A 14,731-nucleotide genomic window follows, 5' to 3' on the forward strand; every position below is an offset into this window, starting at 1 on the left:
ATGACACAAATTAACAATTTGCTGCTTTAAAGAATCAACATGATCTTTAGCCAGTGTTGAAAAAAAAAATTTACCTGACAAACAGAGACTCTTTAGAATCGCTGCTGGATATTACTGGCTTGAGTCCTGCGATGGACTAACCTGGTGTATTTCAACAAACCCAATCCTGTGTGATGAATTTCAGCCCTGGGGCGTCTTACCTACCTCGCCCTCCCCAGGCTGACTACAGGGATGGGTGACAGTGGGATTGACACAGATAAGAAACACACCAACAATACACACGGAACCCGCAGGTTTGACAATAGCAGACGCACAGAGCGCTGGACAGCACGGACAACACACTGAGAAAGATGAGCCTCCAGCGGGATGGGACAGGAGGGTTCAAGTAGTCAGGGATCCTCCTCTGATTGGACGACCCAGGACAGCAGAGGAAACAAACGGACCAATGACGAGTGACGATGGAGGAACCCGGAGCTGAGAGAGACAGCGGGGGAAACAGTGCCAACAAGAAAACAATATCCAAACAATATCGTAACAATATCCATCCGCAACACCTGTTAACCGATATGAAAACTGATATATTGTGCAGGAATACATGCAGCCAAGTTAATTAGCTGTTAATATTTTTTTAAGTGAGTACATGCTAAAACAGATATGAACATTGAAATTAATCTTAGCTACATCTTCAAACTTGTCATTTAAATTAACTGAATATGTTAATATGAATTACTTTTTTTCTTCTTTACATCAGTGGCTGCGAAGGAACATTTGCCTGATGATTTGAAAGTGAAACACCCCAAATTCCCTCTTACATTTAATATTCATATGTTCTGTTACACGAGACAGTGTTCTGCATGAGATATATCAGGTCATGTGATGGAAATCTGTATTCACTTTTGACGTGTATTTGGCTTGTTCTATAGAAAACTGTTCTGTGGCACAATTTTAAATTAAAGTAACCTTTGGGTTCTCATTAGGGTCATGTTCAAGGTTGGCCTGAGATTTAAGGAACAGTTTATATAGGGATACAAGTAAAAATATTCATAAAAGTCTTATGCTTATATTGAATTTCTTTATAGTGGTATATTGACTTATTTGCTACATTTTGTGTTTACATTAGTTTGTGCCTTAAAGTAGTTTGATACTCATTTCAAAGACTCCCAGCTTATTGCACTGATGTCCTACAGTGAAACTGTTACTCCTTACTTTGAAGGCCAGGGCAGAGCCTCCTTTGGGGTTTGTAAAAGACAACATGTGCAGAACTGTTAGCATCTCTGGGGTTTTAGGCCATGTGCATCAGACTGTAACGTGTGTGCTCTTAGTATAACATCTGTGACTCTTAATCTGAGTATAAGGTGCTTGATAAGTTACAAAGAAGCTTTATTGACTTGCTGTCACGTTATGGACTTCAGGAGTGACAGTGCTCAGTGACAGATGTGTCACCCTACACTACAGATAGAGGAATGCAGAACAAGAGAAGAATGACACAAAGCAACAATAGGGTATGCATTGTGTTTCACATTCATCCCTGAAAACACTGGAGACAGCTAAATTATATTGCATGTATACTGATATCAGTTGTTGGGCATCTTTATGGATGAAACTATAGATAGATTGATGTGTATAGAAATTTGAATAGAAATGTATAGAGACTTATTACTATATATATATACACTCACCTAAAGGATTATTAGGAACACCATACTAATACTGTGTTTGACCCCCTTTCGCCTTCAGAACTGCCTTAATTCTACGTGGCATTGATTCAACAAGGTGCTGAAAGCATTCTTTAGAAATGTTGGCCCATATTGATAGGATAGCATCTTGCAGTTGATGGAGATTTGTGGGATGCACATCCAGGTCACGAAGCTCCCGTTCCACCACATCCCAAAGATGCTCTATTGGGTTGAGATCTGGTGACTGTGGGGGCCAGTTTAGTACAGTGAACTCATTGTCATGTTCAAGAAACCAATTTGAAATGATTCGACCTTTGTGACATGGTGCATTATCCTGCTGGAAGTAGCCATCAGAGGATGGGTACATGGTGGTCATAAAGGGATGGACATGGTCAGAAACAATGCTCAGGTAGGCCGTGGCATTTAAACGATGCCCAATTGGCACTAAGGGGCCTACAGTGTGCCAAGAAAACATCCCCCACACCATTACACCACCACCACCAGCCTGCACAGTGCTAACAAGGCATGATGGATCCATGTTCTCATTCTGTTTACGCCAAATTCTGACTCTACCATCTGAATGTCTCAACAGAAATCGAGACTCATCAGACCAGGCAACATTTTTCCAGTCTTCAACTGTCCAATTTTGATGAGCTTGTGCAAATTGTAGCCTCTTTTTCCTATTTGTAGTGGAGATGAGTGGTACCCGGTGGGCTCTTCTGCTGTTGTAGCCCATCCGCCTCAAGGTTGTACGTGTTGTGGCTTCACAAATGCTTTGCTGCATACCTCGGTTGTAACGAGTGGTTATTTCAGTCAAAGTTGCTCTTCTATCAGCTTGAATCAGTCGGCCCATTCTCCTCTGACCTCTAGCATCAACAAGGCATTTTCGCCCACAGGACTGCCGCATACTGGATGTTTTTCCCTTTTCACACCATTCTTTGTAAACCCTAGAAATGGTTGTGCGTGAAAATCCCAGTAACTGAGCAGATTGTGAAATACTCAGACCAGTCTGTCTGGCAACAACAACCATGCCACGCTCAAAATTGCTTAAATCACCTTTCTTTCCCATTCAGACATTCAGTTTGGACTTCAGGAGATTGTCTTGACCAGGACCACACCCCTAAATGCATTGAAGCAACTGCCATGTGATTGGTTGGTTAGATAATTGCATTAATGAGAAATTGAACAGGTGTTCCTAATAATCCTTTAGGTGAGTGTATATATATGTGTGTGTGTGTGTGTGTGTCAATGTATTATAAGACATACCGGTTATAAATTCTGAGATACTAGTTGCTCACAGACAAAAACTACATTTTCAAGATTTTTACTTTTTAATACATTGATTTAATTGTTTTAACTATTACTTTGTTGAGAGTTTTTTTAAGTTGAAAGAAATTCACACAATCTGAGATAATGTACATGACACAAAATGTAGTAATTTATTTTATGATATATTTCCGTTTAAATTATATAATTGTTTGGAAAATATTTAATACTATAATTCATTGTTTGTATATATATTTTATCTGACATTCCATATCAACAGAGATCATGCCTCTCTGCACGGTGTATGATCATAGGAGACACATTAGGTTTTTGTTCAGCTTCCCTTACTCTCTCTCTCACTGTGGCTCTCGGGCACAGTAATACACAGCGGTGTCTTCAGTCTTCAGGCTGGTCATCTCTAAGTACGCTGTGCTTTTGTCATTGTCTCTGGAAATGGTGAACCTTCCCTTGACTGACTCAGAGTAATATTTATTGCTTCCACTCGGATAGCTGATTTGTGCGATCCATTCCAAGCCTTTCTGTGGAGCCTGTCGAACCCAGATCATGCTATAATCTTTAAACTCATATCCTGACCCTGTGCAGGAAAATGTGAGCTTTCCTCCTGGAGTGACTATCTGAGCCCCAGGCTGTGTCAGAACAACAGCAGACTGGATACCTAGAAACAGAAGAATACATGACTGATCAATGCATATTTGTCCTCTGTAACTTAATGTAATTGTGGTCACACAAACACACACACACACACACAGACAACATGGACATATAAATTACAAATAATGAAAATCACTTACATGAAAAAGAGGCAGAAATGAAGATCAAGGCTGGAATAACTGTCATGGTGATCCACTGATTGTCTCACTGCTTTCAGGATGTTGCTCTTTCTCTGGTTGATGATTCCCTGTGGCTTTTATAGGAAACACAGCTGACTATTTGTATAATGATCTGAGAGGGGAGGGACTTTGCAAGCAGCTGCATTAAAGCTCACAGCAATGATTCAAGCAGGTGGGTTTCTACTGTACTGTCACATAGGACTCATATCTTCTGTAAAAATAATTTATCATGCACAGGTGATATAAACTATATTGTCAAGCCTTTATCACCTTTATAGTGAGTGTCAGTCTGATGGAGTTGTGTTGGCTTTCTGTGTCTTTCATTTAATGTAAGGAAGGATGAATACAGTATGTGGGCTTTACCAGTCAGTCACATTGCATTTGGCAACTGTCAGACAGAGACAGTGAAATCCAAAACAAATGCAATTGCAGGTGAATTAAAAGAAAATTAAGTGTATGTGGTTTCTATAACTGTAAGATATTATTGTTTTTGTATTATTATTATTTCTAATTGGAAAAAATAGAATTGTAGCTTGGTGTGTGCTTGTGTCAGTTTTTGTTTGTCTGGTGCTGTCATATGCCGCAGTGTCTTTAGCTTTCATATTCTTCTGCTCAAGATGCACCATAGAGAAGATCTGTGGACACAAGCAATCACCCTTGGATTTACTGGGCATAGTTAGGGTATTGCTTGTCTCCTCTGATGAACAGTAACCCCTCCAAACCCTTTCTGGGAGTGTGTTTAATCCAGTGCAATATACCAACTGCTAAATAAAGTAATCCCTGAAACTTGACAGCCTGGAGAAACAATAAATCTGTCCTTTCTCATCATCCAAGAGTCAAGACAATATTTGCTCACACATCTGAAAACAGAAATCAATATGTTTACACTGGAAAAGAATACATGAAGGGAAATTAAGTTGCTGTTAATATGTGTATTTTGAGATAATTACATGAGAAAACAAATATGATCAGTGAAATGAACTTCAGTATAGACACGTGTAAATGGACATAATATGTTTGGCCAATTGAAGCTGAAAATTCTTATTTGTGTTGGAAGCTGAGGAGGTGCATTTACTTAATGACTTTGAGACACCTCCTATTCTACATTTACATAATAAATTAGTAATAAAACATGGAACTTATATAGAGCTTTTCAAGGACCCAAACTGCTTTAAAAGCCACATGCTCTGTTTCAGGCTAATGAGGAAATGTATCTGATCATGTGGTGGAATTGTGTATCTGAAAGTAACATTCAGATTGTCAGTAGGGTTATACTCGAGGATGGTCTGAGATTTAAGGGTCAGATTATATTTAAAGATAAAGTAAAGATAATTATAGTCGTATGCTTATATTTAAATTTTTAGAGAGATACTTTGACAAATGTCAGGTAATTTTCTTTCATATTAATATGGTTTAATATGGTTAAAAATATATTCATAACCTAATAATCAATGCAAGTTAGGTCATTTCTAAAACCTTTATTTCCCACATTTTGTGTTTTGTTTTCTCCTTAAAAAAACCTTATTCAAATCAACCCTTCATTCTCCTAAGTCACAGTTTCCAATTAGACATTTTTAATTGCCCATGATTGAATGATCATTTTTGCCAGTAAGCAGAATGCCATGTATGTCAAAGTTGCCTCTGTTTTTCTCTTGTTTTATGTCCACTGTAAGTAATTTGCCTCAGACTAGGAGGGGACCTGACTATCCTGCCCCCTGAGAGGAGTTTCTATGCAAATCCAGGGAGGTGTTGCTTTAAAATTCAAAGCAAGTGGCACTGCCCGATACAGGCTGCAGGAGAAGCCCTCCACTTTGCTCCCATTGCGTTCTTCCCGTTCTGCAGCTGTCCACAGTCGGCACAATCCATTCTGACCTTTTCACAACATGAGGACTCTTCTGCATTGCATCTGGGTGCTCCTGTTCTGTAAATGTATGTATCAACATGACTGTCGGTCCTGTGGCACAGCATTAATATTTGCACTTAAACATACTTGCTTTTCTCTACAGGTGTTCAATGCGATATTACCCTGACCGAGTCAGAACCTCAGGTCAAGAGGCCTGGAGATTCTGTCAGGCTCTCCTGTAAGGTGACTGGATTCTCCTTGAGCAGCTACAGCGTACACTGGATCCGACAGCCTCCCAGCAAAGGGCTGCAATGGGTTGGTTACTATAGTAGAGCTTCTGACAGCCGCTTCAAAGTGACAGAAGACAGCTCCAACAGCATTGCCTATTTAGACATTACCAGCCTGAAGTCTGAAGACACAGCTGTGTACTACTGTGCCAGAGAGCCACAGTGACAAAACTACCAGCGAAGCCATACAAAAACCTACCAGTGCAGCATCACAGCTTGTAAAATACCGACAGATAAATACTTGGGAACATTTTCAGCTACTGCTAGTATAATTATTACATTTTGCCATACTAATTATATTAATTTTCCGATGGTACCTTGAGAATGGCAGGCTGATGGAAAAAAAAAAAAAAAAAAAATATATATATATATATATATATTTTTTTTTTTTTTTTTTTTTTTTTGTTATTAATCTGTAGTTGTCATTTTCCAATGTTAAGTACAACACTACATCAGGTTAGGTTTCATAACCCCCTGGTCCACTCACCTCCTTCCTGGATGAACTCAACTTTCTTCTCTCCTCTCTCCCCTTGCTCTCCTCACCTACCATCCTCCTGGGAGACTTCAACATTCACCTCTCCAACCCTTCCCACTGTGCCGGATTTCTTCCTCTTCTTCACTCCTTTAACTTCTCTCTCTCCCCATCTCCCCCCACTCACAGGGCTGGCCGTCAGCTAGACCTCATCTTCTCAAGAGGCTGCTCCCCTTCGACACTCTCCGTGACACCCATGGACATCTCGGACCACCACTTAATTTCCTTCTCCCTTTCCCTTCCCTCCCTCCCCTCTCCACCCACTCCCTCTGTCACCTTCTGCCGATATCTCCGCTCTGTCTCCCCCTCCACCCTTGCCTCCACTGCCCTCACTCTCTTGCCTTCCATTGATTGTTTTTCAAATCTATCTGTCAACTGTGCTACCTCCTCTTTGTTCTCCTCCCTCACCTCCTCCCTTGACTCTTTCTGTCCTCTCACGTCTCGTCCTGCCCGTCCCTCCCCTCCTCAGCCTTGGCTCTCTGCTGTCCTCTGTGCAACCCGAACTAGTCTGCGTGCCGCCGAACAAAAGTGGAAGAGGACCAAACTCCCAGCCGTTCTTGATCTCTACCGCTCCCTACTGTCCACATTCTCGTCCTCTCTCACCTCAGCCAAGAAGTCTTACTTCCAATCTCTCTTCGAATCCACTATCAACAACCCTCGCAATCTCTTCTCCACCTTCTCCTCCCTCCTTGCCCCCCTCCCCCGCCTCCTCCCTCATCTCTCACTGCTAATGATTTCGCCTCCTTCTTCTCCTCCAAGATTGCAGACATCCGCAGGCTCTTCAATACTCCATCACACCGAAACCTCCCACCAACCAAGCTTCCTTTTCTTCATTCTCACCTCTCTCAGATGCTGAAGTTTCTGCTCTCCTCCTACGTCACAAACCCACAACATGCGACCTTGACCCTCTTCCTTCTCGTCTCTTCCAAGCATCCGCTCCTGATCTTCTCCCCTTCATCTCCTCCCTCCTCAACTCCTCACTCCTCTCTGGCTGTTTCCCCTCTGCATTTAAACAAGCTGCTGTCATCCCACTGCTCAAGAAACCAACCCTTGATGCCACCTCTCCTCAGAATTACCGCCCTGTCTCCCTACTTCCCTTCCTCTCCAAGACTCTTGAGCGGGCGGTCCACCGTCAGCTCTTGGACTTTCTGTCCCAACACTCACTCCTTGATCCTCTGCAATCCGGCTTCTGCACAGCTCATTCCACTGAGACGGCTCTCCTGGCTGTCACTGACTCCCTCAGCTGTGCTCGGGCGGCCTCCCTCTCCTCAGTCCTCATCCTCCTTGATCTCTCTGCAGCATTTGACACTGTCAATCTGACTCTGACACTGACTCCCCATCTCGATCCCCCTTGGAATCCAGCACACTCTCTCCTTCTTCTTCCGCTAAAAATCTAGGAGTCACCCTCAATCCTGCGCTCTCCTACACCCAGCACATCACCACACTAACACGCACCTGTAGATTCTTCCTGAGCAACATACGCCGGATCCGTCCCTTCCTCACCGACTACTCAACTCAGCTACTCGTCCAGTCACTGGTCCTCTCCCGCCTGGACTACTGCAACTCCCTCCTGGCCGGCCTGCCTGCATCCAGTACCCGCCGCTCCAGCTCATCCAGAACTCTGCGGCTTGTCTGGTGTCTCTCTGCCACGATTCACACGCTACTCCACTGCTCTGCTCCCTCCACTGGCTCCCGATAGCGGCACGCATCCAGTTCAAGACACTGACCCTCACCTACCGCTGTCTCACCACACTGCACCAAGATACCTTCAGACACTCGTCTCTCCATACATCCCCTCCAGACCACTGTGCTCCTCCAGTGCCAGAAGACTAACTCTGCCTCCTCTCCATTAGCAGAGTCCCTGACCTCATTCCAGCGCTTACTCAAGACGCATCTCTTCCGACAGCACTTGTAATATTAGTCCTCTATCCCTGCTAGATAGCACTTCAGCTTATTATGCTCCTCGCGTTCTTGATTGTTTTCCTCCTTGCTCCCTTTCCCGTAGACCTCGTCTGTAACCCTACATATAGACAGCACTTAGCTTTGAGTGTCCAGGATGTAGGAAGTCACTTACTGTAGTTGTGTAATTGTAATAGGAATTTGTAAAATATATTTTGAATTGCTGTATTTTAGCTAAGTTGAATTTGTTATGATTGATACCTTGTACTTCTCTGTATTTTTGTACTTATGTTGTAAGTCGCCTTGGATAAGTGCGTCTGCCAAGAAAAATAAATAAATAAATAAATTAATTAATTAATTAATAATAATAATAATAATAATAATAATAATAATAATAATAAGAAGAAGAAGAAGAAGAAGAAGAAGAAGAAGAACCTGTGTGGAAGGAAAGTTAGAAATTCTTTCTCTCATACCTGTTTTATTCTCTTGTATACTTAAGAAAGATAAGGTCAAGCCAGAAGGAAGCTTGATTTCTGTTCGTTATTTACGATGAGAATCTTGGAGACAATGTCAAACAGTATGATTGAAGTGCCTGCTCCCTAATCCATGTGTTGACCTATGAACTCTGTTCTATAATGATATATATTCTGCTTAGCTAACTCTCTAAGATAACATAATAATGACTTTCTGATTGTAACCAGATCTTTGTTCTTTATGAATTAAAGCCTCTGACTTTTAAATGAAGGCAGAGGGACTTTGGGATCTTCTTGATTCACTGTTCCTCTCCACGCTGCGTGTATTAAAGGCATTGCAACTGACGTTCCAACCTGATTGAAGATGGTTCTTCTTCCACACCTGACAAGAGAAGTGTGTAAGAAGTTTACTGATGTTGGTGTTGGTGATGGTAGTAGTAGTAATAGAAGTATTGTACATGCTGATTAACACCTTTCATTGTCAGATCTGTAAAACATATATGTTGACATCATTAATTTGGTTATTTCCTTTGATATTAATCAAAGGATCTTGTTTTATTCATTTAACTAAGATCATCATGCTGTATTTTCTATTTTTGTGAATACAATAAATAGAATGTAATTTCAATTGTTTCTTCTGACATTTCTAATAGTACAGCTCAGATTTGTTTAAAATGCCGTCATTTACTCTTGAGGTTTCTTCGGTTGTTAAGCATTTTTACACACTTTTTGCATTTTCACCAACTCAACATAATCTATCCAACAGCGCCCTCTTTTGATGGTTTTCTAACAAAATGTATCCACTCTCCTACCACTTCTACGCTGATGATGCTCAGATCTTCCTATCATTTCCCTCTTCTGACCCTCTCATCCCCTCTCGCATCTCTTCCTGCTTGTCTGCCATTTCTGCCTGGATGCACTCGCACCACCTCAAGCTCAACCTCTCCAAATCAGATCTCCTCCTCTTTTTCCCCACCTCTTCCTCACCTTCTGCTGACCTCCCCATCTCGAATCCACCACACTCTCTCCTTCTTCTTCCGCTAAAAATCTAGGAGTCACCCTCGATCCTGCGCTCTCCTACACCCAGCACATCACCACACTGACACGCACCTGTAGATTCTTCCTGAGCAACATACGCCGGATCCGCCCCTTCCTCACCGACTACTCGACTCAGCTGCTCGTCCAGTCACTGGTCCTCTCCCGCCTGGATACTGCAACTCCCTCCTGGCCGGCCTGCCTGCATCCACTACCCGCCACTCCAGCTCATCCAGAACTCTGCGGCTTGTCTGGTGTCTCTCTGCCCCGATTCACACGCTACTCCACTGCTCCGCTCCCTCCACTGGCTCCCGATAGCGGCACGCATCCAGTTCAAGACACTGACCCTCACCTACCGCTGTCTCACCACACTGCACCGAGATACCTTCAGACACTCGTCTCTCCATACATCCCCTCCAGACCACTGCGCTCCTCCAGTGCCAGAAGACTAACTCTGCCTCCTCTCCATTAGCAGAGTCCCTGACCTCATTCCAGCGCTTACTCAAGACGCATCTCTTCCGACAGCACTTGTAATATTAGTCCTCTATCCCTGCTAGATAGCACTTCAGCTTATTATGCTCCTCGCGTTCTTGATTGTTTTCCTCCTTGCTCCCTTTCCCGTAGACCTCGTCTGTAACCCTACATATAGACAGCACTTAGCTTTGAGTGTCCAGGATGTAGGAAGTCACTTACTGTAGTTGTGTAAATTGTAATAGGAATTTGTAAAATATATTTTGAATTGCTGTATTTTAGCTAAGTTGAATTTGTTATGATTGATACCTTGTACTTCTCTGTATTTTTGTACTTATGTTGTAAGTCGCCTTGGATAAGTGCGTCTGCCAAGAAAAATAAATAAATAAATAAATAAATAAATAAATAATAATAATAATAATAATAATAATAATAATAATAATAATAATAATAACCTGTGTGGAAGGAAAGTTAGAAATTCTTTCTCTCATACCTGTTTTATTCTCTTGTATACTTAAGAAAGATAAGGTCAAGCCAGAAGGAAGCTTGATTTCTGTTCGTTATTTACGATGAGAATCTTGGAGACAATGTCAAACAGTATGATTGAAGTGCCTGCTCCCTAATCCATGTGTTGACCTATGAACTCTGTTCTATAATGATATATATTCTGCTTAGCTAACTCTCTAAGATAACATAATAATGACTTTCTGATTGTAACCAGATCTTTGTTCTTTATGAATTAAAGCCTCTGACTTTTAAATGAAGGCAGAGGGACTTTGGGATCTTCTTGATTCACTGTTCCTCTCCACGCTGCGTGTATTAAAGGCATTGCAACTGACGTTCCAACCTGATTGAAGATGGTTCTTCTTCCACACCTGACAAGAGAAGTGTGTAAGAAGTTTACTGATGTTGGTGTTGGTGATGGTAGTAGTAGTAATAGAAGTATTGTACATGCTGATTAACACCTTTCATTGTCAGATCTGTAAAACATATATGTTGACATCATTAATTTGGTTATTTCCTTTGATATTAATCAAAGGATCTTGTTTTATTCATTTAACTAAGATCATCATGCTGTATTTTCTATTTTTGTGAATACAATAAATAGAATGTAATTTCAATTGTTTCTTCTGACATTTCTAATAGTACAGCTCAGATTTCTTTAAAATGCCGTCATTTACTCTTGAGGTTTCTTCGGTTGTTAAGCATTTTTACACACTTTTTGCATTTTCACCAACTCAACATAACCTATCCAACAGCGCCCTCTTTTGATGGTTTTCTAACAAAATGTATCCACTCTCCTACCACTTCTACGCTGATGATGCTCAGATCTTCCTATCTTTTCCCTCTTCTGACCCTCTCATCCCCTCTCGCATCTCTTCCTGCTTGTCTGCCATTTCTGCCTGGATGCACTCGCACCACCTCAAGCTCAACCTCTCCAAATCAGATCTCCTCCTCTTTTTCCCCACCTCTTCCTCACCTTCTGCTGACCTCCCCATCTCGATCCCCCTTGGAATCCAGCACACTCTCTCCTTCTTCTTCCGCTAAAAATCTAGGAGTCACCCTCGATCCTGCGCTCTCCTACACCCAGCACATCACCACACTAACACGCACCTGTAGATTCTTCCTGAGCAACATACGCCGGATCCGTCCCTTCCTCACCGACTACTCGACTCAGCTGCTCGTCCAGTCACTGGTCCTCTGGCCTGGACTACTGCAACTCCCTCCTGGCCGGCCTTCCTGCATCCACTAACTGCCCCTCCAGCTCATCCAGAACTCTGCGGCTTGTCTGGTGTCTCTCTGCCCCGATTCACACGCTACTCCACTGCTCTGCTCCCTCCACTGGCTCCCGATAGCGGCACGCATCCAGTTCAAGACATTGACTCTCACCTACTGCTGTCTTGACCACACTGCACCAAGCTACCTTCAGACACTCGTCTCTCCATACATCCCCTCCAGACCACTGCGCTCCTCCAGTGCCAGAAGACTAACTCTGCCTCCTCTCCATTAGCAGAGTCCCTGACCTCATTCCAGCGCTTACTCAAGACGCATCTCTTCCGACAGCACTTGTAATATTAGTCCTCTATCCCTGCTAGATAGCACTTCAGCTTATTATGCTCCTCGCGTTCTTGATTGTTTTCCTCCTTGCTCCCTTTCCCGTAGACCTCGTCTGTAACCCTACATATAGACAGCACTTAGCTTTGAGTGTCCAGGATGTAGGAAGTCACTTACTGTAGTTGTGTAAATTGTAATAGGAATTTGTAAAATATATTTTGAATTGCTGTATTTTAGCTAAGTTGAATTTGTTATGATTGATACCTTGTACTTCTCTGTATTTTTGTACTTATGTTGTAAGTCGCCTTGGATAAGTGCGTCTGCCAAGAAAAATAAATAAATAAATAAATAAATTAATTAATTAATTAATAATAATAATAATAATAATAATAATAATAAGAAGAAGAAGAAGAAGAAGAAGAAGAAGAAGAAGAAGAAGAAGAAGAAGAACCTGTGTGGAAGGAAAGTTAGAAATTCTTTCTCTCATACCTGTTTTATTCTCTTGTATACTTAAGAAAGATAAGGTCAAGCCAGAAGGAAGCTTGATTTCTGTTCGTTATTTACGATGAGAATCTTGGAGACAATGTCAAACAGTATGATTGAAGTGCCTGCTCCCTAATCCATGTGTTGACCTATGAACTCTGTTCTATAATGATATATATTCTGCTTAGCTAACTCTCTAAGATAACATAATAATGACTTTCTGATTGTAACCAGATCTTTGTTCTTTATGAATTAAAGCCTCTGACTTTTAAATGAAGGCAGAGGGACTTTGGGATCTTCTTGATTCACTGTTCCTCTCCACGCTGCGTGTATTAAAGGCATTGCAACTGACGTTCCAACCTGATTGAAGATGGTTCTTCTTCCACACCTGACAAGAGAAGTGTGTAAGAAGTTTACTGATGTTGGTGTTGGTGATGGTAGTAGTAGTAATAGAAGTATTGTACATGCTGATTAACACCTTTCATTGTCAGATCTGTAAAACATATATGTTGACATCATTAATTTGGTTATTTCCTTTGATATTAATCAAAGGATCTTGTTTTATTCATTTAACTAAGATCATCATGCTGTATTTTCTATTTTTGTGAATACAATAAATAGAATGTAATTTCAATTGTTTCTTCTGACATTTCTAATAGTACAGCTCAGATTTCTTTAAAATGCCGTCATTTACTCTTGAGGTTTCTTCGGTTGTTAAGCATTTTTACACACTTTTTGCATTTTCACCAACTCAACATAACCTATCCAACAGCGCCCTCTTTTGATGGTTTTCTAACAAAATGTATCCACTCAAATTATTCTCTTCCACTACACATTTTTGCACTGTGAACAACAAATAAGTGTAATATAAATACACAAGATAGAAAAGTGGTAAAATCATTATGGCTACAGGAAAATGAAACACCACACATTTCCACTTCAATTTACAGCTTGTCTTTTCAATGTCAAGCCTTCACAATCTATGATTTCATCTTCCCATTCTTTAAGTGATCATCTTATAAGTCTTTTTTTATCTCTTGAGATCCAGTCAATACCTTCCATTGTCCATATTTTATCCTCTTTCTCCTTGCAATGTGTGCAGCAATGTTAACATTTTCACTTTTTCAAATGTCACATAGTTTTGTTTATTTTTCTATGTTGTTATTCTAAGCAGACAACTCTCTGTGCTCCCTTCTGTATATGCAGTGTCTACATAATTGACCAGGTCTGACAGCCATAAGTGACCACTGGTAGTATGCCCACAACCTGAGTTTGCGGTAATGCTCTTTTTCCAGCAACAACAAGAAAACATCCTTTAACCAAAAAGCATTATTATTCACACCACGATTGTGATGATACAAAACAACTAATCTTCATTTGAAAGATTGAGAGAAGCCAGGCAACCTAAACAGCCTGTATTTGAGATAGGAGAGAAAGAACTGGAAACTTGAGGCAGCAGCACTAGTCATTATATCACCGTGGTCCCCTTAAGTAATTTAAACTAAAAATGTCCTTTTCCAAACCTGAAATACAATTTCAAAAATACCATTACTTTTAATATGTTATACATCTCTGGTATATTCTACACATTTTAAACAAGATACAATCCACAAAATACACACATACCTACAAGAAATGGGTAAACAGATTTATTTTCCTTATATACCGAATCAGTGTTTTGCTTTACCAATATAGTTACATACCAGTGTTTATATTTTATTATTATTATTATTATTATTATTATTATTATTATTATTATTATTATTATTATTATTATTATTATTATTATTATTTATTTATTTATTTATGTATTTATTAGCAGACGCCCTTGTCCAGGGTGACTTAGAAAATATAAGGGCA

At 40.9% G+C, this 14,731-nt stretch overlaps 1 gene segment (V, D, J or C); it reads left to right on the forward strand.

Moving 5' to 3' along the window:
* The first annotated feature begins 5,173 nt into the window (after positions 1–5,173).
* Positions 5,174–6,089, forward strand: LOC136767294 (immunoglobulin heavy variable 3-30-3-like). The segment is given in 2 exon segments: positions 5,174–5,180; positions 5,800–6,089. Coding segments are annotated over 2 exon segments (297 nt in total).
* The last annotated feature ends 8,642 nt before the right edge of the window (positions 6,090–14,731 follow it).

This window comes from Amia ocellicauda, chromosome 14 (genome assembly GCF_036373705.1).
Source record: "Amia ocellicauda isolate fAmiCal2 chromosome 14, fAmiCal2.hap1, whole genome shotgun sequence".
In the NCBI taxonomy this organism is placed as follows: Eukaryota; Metazoa; Chordata; class Actinopteri; order Amiiformes; family Amiidae; genus Amia; species Amia ocellicauda.